Source organism: Herpailurus yagouaroundi, unplaced genomic scaffold (assembly GCF_014898765.1).
Source record: "Herpailurus yagouaroundi ecotype Mexico unplaced genomic scaffold, PumYag 142, whole genome shotgun sequence".
NCBI lineage: Eukaryota > Metazoa > Chordata > Mammalia > Carnivora > Felidae > Herpailurus > Herpailurus yagouaroundi.
The window spans coordinates 57,587,175-57,600,704 of NW_024412397.1; the positions used below are offsets into that span (position 1 = coordinate 57,587,175).

Genomic DNA, 13,530 nt, shown 5'->3' on the forward strand with positions numbered 1-13,530 from the left:
TCTAACATATGTTTTTACCCACATAACCACAAGATAGTCAAAACAGAGAAAATTTCCATCACCCCAGAAATCTCTTTGGGGCCCTTTCCCTTATCCTCCTGCTCCTCCTGCCCCTCCTCCAGGCAAGCCCTGTGCTGATTTCTAACCCTTAGGTTGATTTTAACTTCCATATAAGTAGAATTATGAATACAGTGTACTCTTGTGTCTGTCTTTTTTTCACTCAAAATAATTTTTAGATTCATCCATTTGATGCATGTGTTGGAAGTTGGTCCTTTTATTACTACCAATAATCCATTGCATAAATATACTATTGGTATATCTGTTCATCTGTTGATAGACATTTGGATTGTTTCCAGTTTTGAGCAGTTATGCATGTTACTACAATGAACATTCATATCATATAAAGGATGTGTATTCTCATCATTTCTCTTGGGTAAAGATGCAACATAATTTAGATTTTTGGCAGACAACCTACCCACAGGCCATCACCCATAGCTCATAAACTCAGAAAGAAATAATAGGTAAATCAAAAATAACTAAATTCTTTTTTTTTTTTAATTTGAGGGAGAGAGAGAGAGAGAGACAGAGCATGAGCAGGGGAGGAGAAGAGAGAGGGACACACAGAATCTGAAGCAGTCTCAAGGCTCTGAACTGTCAACACAGAGCCCGACGTGGGGCTTGAACTCATAAACTGCAAGATCATGACCTGAGCCAAAGTTGGCCGCTTAACCAACTGAGTCACCTAGGCGCCCCTAACTAAATTCTATCTTTTAAAAAAAGTGTCTATAGGGAGAAGCAACAGCAAAAACTAATTTTTTGTGTGTGTCTCCCAAGTGGAGGATGTCGTCAGCTAAAGCTTGGTCCTTGGGGGTAAGCTCATACAGAAAAACAACAGACTACCATGTAAAAAATTTTTTTTCAGTATTTTCACTATCAACTAAGATATAAATATTTAGGTTTTTTTTTTTCCAGTTATTTTTCAAATATAAACCTCTTAAGTGGAGAAATGCCAGCTTTTAGAATGTGTAATAATAAGTGACACAAACAGTGAAGTGCCCAAGTGTGAGAACCATCTGATCAGGAAAGTGCATATCTCCCATTAGGTGGCAGCAAGCGTTTTAGGTTTTAGGTTTTGCGTCCACTGCAGAGAGAGCTTTGTACCAAGACTATGGATCCAGGTTGTTTTTTCCCATCCACTTCCCTAGTGTCTCCCTCATAACACTGTCCTTGAGAATCCTGTCACAGCAAGAGGGTGAGGTGATCCACCCCAGACTCCATCCAAGGAGGCATAGGGTGGAAAGTGTTCCACAAGGCAGAAGGTACCAGCACGCTCTCAGGTGGAACTACAAGCCCTGTGGGCTCTCAAAATCCTCTGCAGAATCATAGCACAGGACTTTTTTTTTTTTTTCAACGTTTATTTATTTTTGGGACAGAGAGAGACAGAGCATGAACGGGGGAGGGGCAGAGAGAGAGGGAGACACAGAATCGGAAACAGGCTCCAGGCTCTGAGCCATCAGCCCAGAGCCCGACGCGGGGCTCGAACTCACGGACTGCGAGATCGTGACCTGGCTGAAGTCAGACGCTTAACTGACTGCGCCACCCAGGCGCCCCTGTTCTCAGTTTTTAACAGTCTCTTATGTTTTGGCTCTCTCCCACTCTAACCTCTTTTTTTTTTTTTTCCTTCCCCTCCCCCATGGGTTCCTGTTAAGTTTCTCAGGATCCACATAAGAGTGAAACCATATGGTATCTGTCTTTCTCTGTATGGCTTATTTCACTTAGCATCACACTCTCCAGTTCCATCCACGTTGCTACAAAGGGCCATATTTCATTCTTTCTCATTGCCACGTAGTATTCCATTGTGTATATAAACCACAATTTCTTTATCCATTCATCAGTTGATGGACATTTAGGCTCTTTCCATAATTTGGCTATTGTTGAGAGTGCTGCTATAAACATTGGGGTACAAGTGCCCCTATGTATCAGTACTCCTGTATCCCTTGGATAAATTCCTAGCAGTGCTATTGCTGGGTCATAGGGTAGGTCTATTTTTAATTTTCTGAGGAACCTCCACACTGCTTTCCAGAGCGGCTGCACCAATTTGCATTCCCACCAACAGTGCAAGAGGGTTCCCGTTTCTCCACATCCTCTCCAGCATCTATAGTCTCCTGATTTGTTCATTTTCGCCACTCTGACTGGCTTGAGGTGATATCTGAGTGTGGTTTTGATTTGTATTTCCCTGATGAGGAGCGACGTTGAACATCTTTTCATGTGCCTGTTGGCCATCCGGATGTCTTCTTTAGAGAAGTGTCTATTCATGTTTTCTGCCCATTTCTTCACTGGGTTATTTGCTTTTCGGGTGTGGAGTTTGGTGAGCTCTTTATAGATTTTGGATACTAGCCCTTTGTCCGATATGTCATTTGCAAATATCTTTTCCCATTCCGTTGGTTGCCTTTTAGTTTTGTTGGTTGTTTCCTTTGCTGTGCAGAAGCTTTTTATCTTCATAAGGTCCCAGTAATTCACTTTTGCTTTTAATTCCCTTGCCTTTGGGGGTGTGTCGAGTAAGAGATTGCTACGGCTGAGGTCAGAGAGGTCTTTTCCTGCTTTCTCCTCTAAGGTTTTGATGGTTTCCTGTCTCACATTCAGGTCCTTTATCCATTTTGAGTTTATTTTTGTGAATGGTGTGAGAAAGTGGTCTAGTTTCAACCTTCTGCATGTTGCTGTCCAGTTCTCCCAGCACCATTTGTTAAAGAGACTGTTTTCCGTTGGATGTTCTTTCCTGCTTTGTCAAAGATGAGTTGGCCATACGTTTGTGGGTCTAGTTCTGGGGTTTCTATTCTATTCCATTGGTCTATGTGTCTGTTTTTTGTGCCAATACCATGCTGTCTTGATGATGACAGCTTTGTAGTAGAGGCTAAAGTCTGGGATTGTGATGCCTCCTGCTTTGGTCTTCGTCTTCAAAATTACTTTGGCTATTCGGGGCTGAAGGCCAAAATTTTGATTGTGTGTTCTTGTGAGCGAGTGGAGTGTCCTTAGCTTTAAGGTGCATAGAGGAGGCAGGTAGGTTGGTAAACGTTGTCCCCAGATGCGAAGGATGCCAAGGATGAAGGATGAAGGACCTAAGTCATTACTTACAGGCAAAGCTGACTTCATTTCAGTCTCCCCTCCATGACTTTTGTTGTGGCCTCCTGATTTCCTTCTCTCTCAGACCCTTATACTCACAATAGGAACCCACCGCCCAAGGTAGTTAGTTCATTTTATTTGGACTACATTTTGGGAGGGTTTCCTCGGTCATATTTAGGGGCTGTCTACATATTTTAGGAGCTGGTCTGCTTGGCTCCTATTTTGCAAACATTTTTTAACTATGTACCTGGGACTCTTTCCTAGTCTTTGTACAATTCTGTGTTGTTTGTTTTTCTTCTCCCTCTCTGGAAATTTTCTTTCATGCTGCTCAGGGGTAAAGATTTTTATTTTACCAAACTAATTCTATTTTCTTTTCATCTACAAATTTCTATGAGTTGGTCTGCTGTATAATTCTGTACTGGTTCCCAGTGCTATTAAAAATGTCATCCTTTAAAAAAAATGTCTTCCTTTAAAGAAATTATATGTTTTCTGCCATTTCAGTGATTGGGGATAGGAAGGGTAGATAATTGTCAGTTCACCATCTTGACTTAAATTTCTTATACTAGTTCTTGTGTTTTATTTGTCCCTTAAAAAAAAAAGTCCTTTGCTCACCTTGTAAAGTAATGCCTATCCTCTACAAGAAATTTAGAGGGGCACCTGGGTGGCTCAGTCGGTTAAGCATCCGACTTTGGCTCAGGTCATGATATCTCGGTTTGTGAGTTCGAGCCCTGCATTGGGCTCTGTGCTGACGGCTCAGAGCCTGGAGCCTGCTTCAGAGTCTGTGTCTCCCCGTCTCTCAGCCCCTCCCATTCTCAAGCGCTCTCTCTCTGTCTCTGAATAATAAATAAGCATTAAAAAATTACAAAAAAAAAGAAATTTAGAAAATGTGGTCAAGCAAGGTGAGCAACAGTATTTTAAGGTTCCTTCAGTAAAGAAAAGAGTATTTATGTCTTAAATTTTAGTGAAGCCATTGTCTGCTAAAGCAAAAATCTATTTCCAGCTTTATAAACATAACGTGGTGCTGTTGCTGCTGAATTCTCGTCACTGCAGAAGATAATCATAGGGTGTGTTTAAAAAGTAAGATTAGACAGGTTTGTGTTTGGCCATGTGTAATGGAAGTGTTGGAGTTATTTTGCTTCACATGGAGATTTGGAGGTCCAAGTCTGACAGGGCATTCACCTGATACCTTTGCACAAACCCAGGTGGGTTTGATCTTCTGCCCCTGCCATCCTTTGCCGTGGCCATCATGCTTATTCGAGCAAGATACCCGGCAACTGTAGGCTGTCATCTGCGGTGCTGTCATGAGTGTACAGGAGCTGACCAGATTCTTTTTTGGTCAGGAAAGCCTCAGCCATTCCGGAAGCCCTCTTGGTAAAATTACACTTGCATCTCGTGGACCACACTTGTCACGTGATCACTCTTAGCCGCAAAGAATCCTGGAAATGAAGTTCTTTGGTTTAACTCCCTGGAACCACACCAAGACATTGTTAAAGCAAAGGGAGTTTGTGGCAGGCAACAGCAGTGCCTGCTACAGGGGCCGTCGTCTGTCCGGTGTCGGCCAGAGGGCCTCGCATTTAGGCACTCACGGTAATGTTCCCTGAAGGGCTGCCCAGGCAGCCACGACTTTGTGTGTTGTCACACACATCTAAATACATACACACAGTGCAGTACACAAACACATTAGAAGTGTCTGCCTGAATAAGAATGGTACTTTCCTTTCTCCGTCTAGACAGATGATGCTTCTCTCAACAGTACCGCCCTGTCAGATGGGTCCCCAGATGAAGAAGGGAGTTTTACATTTCCCAGGAGTGGCTCTGTGGTAAGTCGTCACATGCCAAGACAATTGCATATCAGGGCAAAACTGCAAGTTCAAGGCGAGAAGAAGCAATTTCCTCAAAACAGATAAGAAAAACTTGAACTGAGATTGCAAAGAAACCACAGCTGCCAGTAGACCCACCAGTGTTGGGACAGTTAGGAAGTAGGAGACTCAAAACTGAGGAACAACTGGATCTTAGTTTAAAAGAGGGCTTCATAAACTAATACCTCTATGGTCAGAAAACAAAGGATGTTCTCTACGTGTATCAAGCACGGAGGAATTTACCTTTGGTCCTCTGGGCTGAGTTCACACCAGTGATCCAGCCTAACTCTGCCATTTGACCCAAAGGTCCTCTTACCTGCAGGATAAATTAAAAAGCCCTCATCCTGATATTGAAGGCACTGTTGCCTACATTTCCAGCCTTAGATCACACCCATATAAATCCTCCAATTCAGACAGATTCTGTACTTTTCTTTCTCAGAAAGTCTCATCATTCCCCCTCCCCAGAACCACTGGGGATCCCCGCCTGGGGTCTCTCTGTAGCTGCTCTGGCAGGGGGGTTACAATGGACCAGAAGAAGTGAGAGACCCTGGTAAATGAGATAGCAGTTCTTTGATGACAGGATGATTGGAAGGCAAGAGCCCATTAGTCAGGCAAATGGAGGGGGCGCATTTACAAGTCCCTCTGGGCAGTAGTTTGTCATCTGGCGTCCAGTTTGAGAGAAAGGATAGTTGATGTTCACATGCATAACACATTAGATCCCCACTGTTCAGAGAGACAAAGCTGTTAGCCCCAGGTGAAGGAGCTTTTCTGTTGTGTTTTCAGAGTTTTGGTTTTGAAATTGCTTTGCTACAGTGATCTATAAAAAGCATAAAAGAATGCGAGTGTCTTCGTCGATGGGTAACATAAATAGCATTACAGGTTATGGCACAGATAGGTTAGGGGTTACCCACAGTGTCTGACCTACTGGCTTTAAATTCAGCTGCTACTTTCCTATTTAAGACTGTGCATTGGAATGCAAATGAGTGAGGATGTCTCTGTTTTAGAGATAATCTCCAGTACTGATGGCTGAAAACAGAGTAAGTCATTCACAAACTCTGACAACTACTAAAATGAGGAGTTACCTACAATAGACCTTTCAGAGTTGTGCTGTGCGCCTGTGACTGGGGACTCCTGCCTAAAGCTTTGCATAGGATCCTATATATTCTCTTAGCTGGTGATGCTACCATGTGCCCAGGGTACCATCCCTAAGCGTTAGCGTCAACTCTACCTATATGCTTCCCTCTACATGCTCATCTCTGAGACCTATGGATTTTGCCTTATAAAGAATATTTCTAGGGGTGCGTGGGTGGCTCAGTCAGTTAAACGTCAGACTTCAGCTCAGGTCATGATCTCGCGGTTCGTGAGTTCGAGCCCCACATAGGGCTCTGTGCTGACAGCTCAGAGCCTGGAGCCTGCTTCAGATTCTGTGTCTCCCTCTCTCTCTGTCCCTCCCCTACTTGTGCTCTGTCTCTCTCAAAAATAAATAAAAATTTAAAAAAAAAGAATATTTCTACATTCTACATTCTGGAAAATTCTGCATTCCAGAATATTCTACATTCTAGAATATTTCTACTCCCCTCTTTTCCTGTAACTACTTACTTAGTACAGAAGCTCATCATCTTACTGTATTACTGAGATAGCCTCCTAAGTGATCTGTCCCTGACTTTAGCTTATACCCCTCAAATTCATCCTTCCCACAGCTGAAAGTCATTGATCTATAAAAATGCAAGGCATTGAGGAGGGCACTTGTTGGGATGAGCACTGGGTGTTGTACGTAAGTGATGAATCATGGGAATCTACCCCCAAAACCAAGAGCACACTATATATACCGTATGTTAGCCAACTTGACAATAAATTATATTAAAAAATAAATAAATAGGGGCGCCTGGGTGGCGCAGTCGGTTGAGCGTCCGACTTCAGCCAGGTCACGATCTCGCGGTCCGTGAGTTCGAGCCCCGCGTCGGGCTCTGGGCTGATGGCTCAGAGCCTGGAGCCTGTTTCCGATTCTGTGTCTCCCTCTCTCTCTGCCCCTCCCCCGTTCATGCTCTGTCTCTCTCTGTCCCAAAAAATAAATAAATGTTGAAAAAAAAAAATTTTAAAAAAATAAATAAATAAAAAGTAAAATAAATAATGAATGAATGGATAGATAGATAGATTGATAGATACAAATAAGTGCGAGCCTTGTTTAACACCTACTGAGGTTCCCCCACGTCTTCTAGTTAACATAAACACTCCTGACCCACCTTACTCGTCTCTCTCTCTAGCTGACTTTACTGCCCCAGTCATTTTATAAAAGCCAGCACAGCACTGCATGTGGTTCCATGCACACACCAAGTAGCACTTGAAGCAGAATGGTTACAAAATTGAGTTGCTGAGGGGGAGGATTTTGGGTAGGCCTTATTTTCTAGGTTTTCATTAATCCATTCATTCATTCACCAAATCCTTGTTAGGCATATATTGTCTGCAAATAGGATACTTGAAAGCTTGAGAGTATAAGAGAAAGACAGTGGTCTTGTGTAGCAGTTATAGTGTTTCCTGGAGTAAGTTAATCATTCAGATTTTCTAAAAGGAAAGAAAAAAAACTAAATCTTTTTTTTTCTGAAAACTGATTGAATGCTAATTATGATATAAATAAAAGTGTCAGCAGTATTGAGACTCAAAAAAATCTGATTTGTATCAGTCTCCAGTGTGACTTATTTTGGATGGTTTGTTACTCAGATATCTTTATTTAGAAATGTTGAACAAATTGGCTAGTTGCTAGAGAGAAGAGAACTTAACCCTTACTGCACCTATACTGAAAATCGTTCTAGAACTTCTTACCACCGGGGAAATACATTTTGACCTCTCCGCTTCTTGATTATAAGGAGGCATTGGCACCCAGGTTGGTTCTGCAGTTTCTTCTAGATGGTAAGATTTCTAGTAATTCAGTGAAGTGGTAGCAAGGACTTCAGGGGTCCTGGCCATGACTTCTGTAAAGTATATCTTACTTGGCAGGGTGAATTCCCAAGGACATTTCATTGTCATCTTCAAGACTTCAGAGGGCCCCAACAACTTGCCCTTGGAGTTTACGTTGTGAAATGGTATAAAGTAGATAGCCTAACTTGGTCTTTTCCAAAAGGATAACCTTGGCTTGATCATTTTTTTTTCAATCTTTCATCTTTTATGTACATTAAAAATGTTATTTTATGATAATTGAAACCTCTGTATGTATGGGGTCTGTCTTAATTACTATGACTCTGTGGTTTGTTTTTGATGTCTGTTGGGGTGTGTTCACCCTTGTTCTGGATCAAAATTTTCTTTCTTCTCAGGAATTTTTACTTCCAAATGAGCTTAGGATGACTCTATAACCAGCCATTAAATAAATGTTGTTAGGACTTCACTAAGAATTTGATTGAATTTAAAGATTAATGTTGGGGAGAAAATCCACATTTTAAAATACTGACTCTTCCCACTGAGAAATAGTAATTGTCCTTCCACTTATTTATGTTTTCTGTTCTTCAATAAAAGTTCATAATATTCTTTCTTATACATTTTTTATTGATTAATTACTTAGGAACTTAATAGTTTTCATTGATATTTTAATGGTAGATTTTTTTTATGATACCTTCTAGTTTGTTTTTGCGGCACTGTAAGGGAAGTAAATTTTTGGATTTCTCACGAGAGTATATTTTATAGCTTCCTTTCTGAAAATTCTTCTTCTAAGAACTTTTCATTTGATTTCATAATTTATAGATATCATCTGAAATAGTGAAAGTTTTCTTTACTCAATCTTTAAAATAGTCATTTTTTAAAAAAATTTTTAATGTTTATTTTTATTTTTAAGAGAGAGCAAACGAGGAAGAGGCAGAGAGATGGGGAGACAGGATTTGAAGCAGGCTCTGTGCTGAGAGTGGAGAGCCTGATGTGGGGCTCAAACTCACAAATGATGAGATCATGACCTGAGCCGAAGTCAGAAGAGAGGCTTAACCGACTGAGCCACCCAGGCATCCCTAGTCATTTTATTTCTTTTCCCTGTTTAATTGGACCGATCACAATCACTGATTATATTGAATAATAATTATGGGGATCTTTGAATAAGTTCTTGATTTTCTCATGAATTCTTTTAAGTTTCATTGTTAAGTAGAATAATATTTGTTCTAAGTTTCTGAGACTTCTAGTTGTTTTTATTAGAAATGGAGGTTGAATTATATAAAATAATTGTTCATCATCTATTAAAATGAATATATTTTTCATCTTGAAGCAATTACTTAAGGAAATTCTATTGATGTCTTTCTAATATTGAACTATAATTTTGTTGATAAAAATGAACCCTACTTATTGTGTTACATTATTCTTTTATTACAATGCAGAATATATCATTTACTACTATTTTAGCATTAAAAACATTTTTTTAATGTTTATTCGTTTTTGAGAGAGAGATAGAACGTTAGCAGAGGAGAGGTACAGGAAGAGGAAGACACAGAATACGAAGCAGGCTCCAGCACAGAGCCTGACGCGGGGTTCAAACTCATGGACCGTGAGATCATGACCTGAGCCAAAGTCAGATGCTGTACCAACTGAGCCACCCAGGCACCCCAATTTTAGCCTTTTTAACTACTGTTCTAATAAATGGGATTAGCCTATATATATATATATAATTTCTTTTCATTGTTACAGAGTTATAGTGACCTTGGTATGAAAGTGTTAAGAAGCTTGTTTTTTTTTTTTTTTTTTTTCAGTATTTTGGAGCCATATATTAAATTTTGGTGTAAATATATAATCTATAAAAGCTATTATATATAAGTTTGTATTGCAATTTGTTTATGAAACCTCCAAGGTCTGGCATCAATGTAGATATAGTGCTTTACTTTTTCAATGGATATGGTTTTGAAGTTATATTCCTTTATATTCCAACTGGTATGAGTTTTGGTAATGTATGTTTGTTCTAGCAAAATATCCAATTTATTTATCATTTTAATATATGTAGATGTTTGAGTGTGTGTACACACATGTATACAAATATATACACATATTTATTTAGGCATATACTTTCTAAATTTTCTGCGAGGTAGCTATTTGCCCTTTTTTTATTTCTAATATTTATGTCTTTTATCCCAATTAGAATGTAAATTGTTGTCTGTATTAGCAATATTTTTTAAGAAATCACTTCCTTGAGGAAGCCTACTTTTTCTTTTCTAATTATTTTTTTATATTTTTATTTACATCCAAGTTAGTTAACATACAGTGTAATAATGGTTTTAGGAGTAGAATTTAGTGATTCTTCACTTACATGTAACACCCAGTACTCATCCCAACAAGTGCCCTCTTTAATGCCCATTACCCATTTAGCCTATTCCTCCCCACCCAACTCCCCTCCAGCAGCCCTCAGTTTTTTCTCTGTATTTAAGAGTCTCTTAGGGTTTGCCTCCCTCTCTGTTTTTATCTTTTCTTTCCCTTCCCCTGTATTCATCTGTTTTGTTTCTTAAATTCCACAAATGAGTGAAATTAATGGTATTTCTTTTCCTCTGACTGATTTTGCATAACATAATACATTCTAGATTCATCCACATTGTTGCAAATGGCAAAAATTCATTCTTTTTAATCACTGAGTAATATTCCATTGCATGTATATACCACATCTTCTTTATCCATTCATTGGTTGATGGACATTTGGGCTTCTTCCATAATTTGGCTATTGTGGATAGCATTGCTATAAGCATTGGGGTACATGTGCCCCTTTGTTTATTTTTTAATTTTTTAAATATTTTATTCATTTTTGAGAGAGAAAGACATAGAGTACAAGTGGGGGTGGAGCCGGGAGAGAGAGGGAGACACAGAATCTAAAGCAGGTTCCAGGCTCTGAGCTGTCAACACAGAGCTTGAGGTGGGGCTCGAACCCACCAACTGTGAGATCATGACCTGAGCCAAAGTCAGATGCTTAACTGACTGAGCCACCCAGGTTCCCCTGAATGTGCCCCTTTGAATCAGCATTTTTGTATCCTTTGGATAAATACCTAGCAGTGCAGTTGCGGTCGTCGGGTAGCTCTGTTCTCAAAAAAAAGGAATCTCCATAGTTATTTCCAGAATGGCTGCACCAGTTTGCATTCCCACCAGCAGTGCAAAAGTGTTCCCCTTTTCTCACATCCTCACCAACATCTGTTGTTTCCTGAGCTGTTAATTTTACCCATTCTGACAGGTGTGAGGTTGTATTTCATTGTGGTTTGATTTATATTTCCCTAATAATGAGTGATGTTGAGCATCTTTTCATGTGTCTATTGGCCATCTGGATATCTTCTTTGGAAAAGTGTCTGTTCTTGTCTTTTGCCCATTTCTTCACTGGATTTTTTGGTTTTTGGGTGTTGAGTTTGATAAGTTCTTTATAGATTTTTTATACTAACCCTTTATCTGATGTGTCATTTGCCAATAATCTTCTCTCATTCTGTCAGGTGCCTTTTAGTTTTGTTGATTGTTTCCTTCTCTGTGCAGCTTTTTATCTTGATGATAGTTCATTTTTGCTTTTGTTTCCCCTACCTTGGGGAAATAAGAATTTTCTAATAAGAATTTTCTGTGGTCAAGGTCAAAGAGGTTGTTGCCTGTTTTCTCCTCTAGGGTTTCATTGGCTTCCTGTCTTACATTAGGTCTTTCATCCATTTTAAGTTTATTTTTGTATATGGTGTAAGAAAGTGGTCCAGGTTCATTCTTCTGCATGTTGCTGTCCAGTTTTCCCAACATTATGTGCTAAAAAGACTGTCTTTTTTATTGAAGCCTACTTTTTCTGTTGTGTTAATTTATTTAATCTTTATTTTTCATTCATTCTTGGTCTTGCATAATTTTTTCTAGTCTCTTGGATTATAAACACTTATTTTTGATCTTTCTTATTTGCATTTAAGGCCAAGAATTAATCTCTGAATAATATTTTAGCTTTTATCATGGATTTTTGGAATTTATTGTTCTTATTGTCTAACATTTAGCTTATAATTTCACATGTGATTTAATTTTTAATCTAAGATATCATTGGAATGCCTTTAAATTCGCATTTGGATAGATTTTATAATTATTATTATATGTTTTATTTTAAAATTGATTGCATATTTGTCAGTGAATGTGACTTATTTAAGTATATCTCTAGGGTACTGAGTATTTACCCAAAGAGAAAAAAATAATTCAAAAAGATATACGCACCCCTGTGTTTGCAGAATTATTTACAATAGCTGAGATATGGAGCCAACCCAAGTGTTTATTAATAGCTGAATGGATAAAGAAGATGCAGCATATATGTATACAATGGAATGTTACTCTGCCATAAAGAAGAATGAGATCTTGCCATTTGCAACAACATGGGTGGGCCTATAGGATATAATGCTAAGTGAAATAAGTCAGACCGAGAAAGACAGATACCATATGATTTCAGTCATCTGTGGAATTTTAGAAACAAAACAAATGAACAAAATAAAAAAAGAGAGACAAAAAACCAGACTCTTAAGTACAGAAAACAAACTGGGGTTGCAGAGGGGAGGTGCAGGGGGAATGAGTGAAATAGATAAAGGGGATGAAGAGTACACTTAACTTCAACAAGGACTGAGAAATGTATACAAGTATTGAATCGTTATATTGGACACCTGAAACCAATATAACACTGTATGTTAATTACACTTCAATCTCAAAAAAAAAAAAAGTAGTTCTGGAGAATTTAGTAAGATGTAGATTTATCAGTTCTAATCTCAGGTGTAGAAGAGGAAGAAGGGGAACCTTATTACCTGTATTGATTCAAGGCAACTTGTATACAAAGAGTTATAACACACATACTCAAACCTTGAGAAAAAAGGAAACAGCCAGTCTGGAAGGTCAGAAACAGCTCCTGTAAGTAATGAACATGGAAAATGTTTGGTATGGTGTTTCTGTAATGTGAAGGAAATATCATATAGTCAAAGTCTAGTTTTGAAAGAACTCCAGCGGTAGTGCCAACCTTTCACAGGTTGGAATTGAAAAATCATTATCCCCCATAAGTTATACTCTCCAATCCCAGTGCCGCATGATTTGGACAGCAGAGCAAGCTTCACTGGCTGGAAAATGTTGCTTTTCCTTACCATTGAAGCCCAGCCTCTTGTGGTCAGGCACATAGGGAAATGGTAGGATCTGTTATCGACAAGCAGAGGAAGTGTGTTTTATTTTTTTTTTTAATTTTTTTTTTCAACGTTTTTATTTATTTTTGGGACAGAGAGAGACAGAGCATGAACGGGGGAGGGGCAGAGAGAGAGGGAGACACAGAATCGGAAACAGGCTCCAGGCTCTGAGCCATCAGCCCAGAGCCCGACGCGGGGCTCGAACTCACGGACCGCGAGATCGTGACCTGGCTGAAGTCGGACGCTTAACCGACTGCGCCACCCAGGCGCCCGGAAGTGTGTTTTAAATAGGAATGGCATTAACATTTGAAATATATTAAAATAACTAGTAAAGATTTAAAAACGATGCTAGTGTTAGTGTGTTTAATGGGTGAATGGATGTTTTAAAACTATAAATACAGAGCACCTAGCCTTTTCACTCAACCTACTTCAGAACTCGAGGTCCATTCA

General features: G+C 39.2%; 1 protein-coding gene across 9 annotated transcripts in view; it reads left to right on the top strand.

Annotated features, from left to right (window-relative positions):
* Nucleotides 1-13,530, top strand: part of ARHGAP28 (Rho GTPase activating protein 28) — a 228,455-nt gene that overhangs the window by 164,903 nt on the left and 50,022 nt on the right. For 7 of the 9 annotated variants that reach the window (XM_040479367.1, XM_040479361.1, XM_040479360.1 and 4 more), the window contains one exon: nt 4,850-4,939. The exons of the other annotated variants lie outside the window; for them this stretch is intronic. In XM_040479367.1, coding sequence (XP_040335301.1) covers nt 4,850-4,939 — 90 coding nt within the window. The remainder of the gene's footprint in view (nt 1-4,849; nt 4,940-13,530) is intronic. 9 annotated transcript variants of the gene reach the window in all.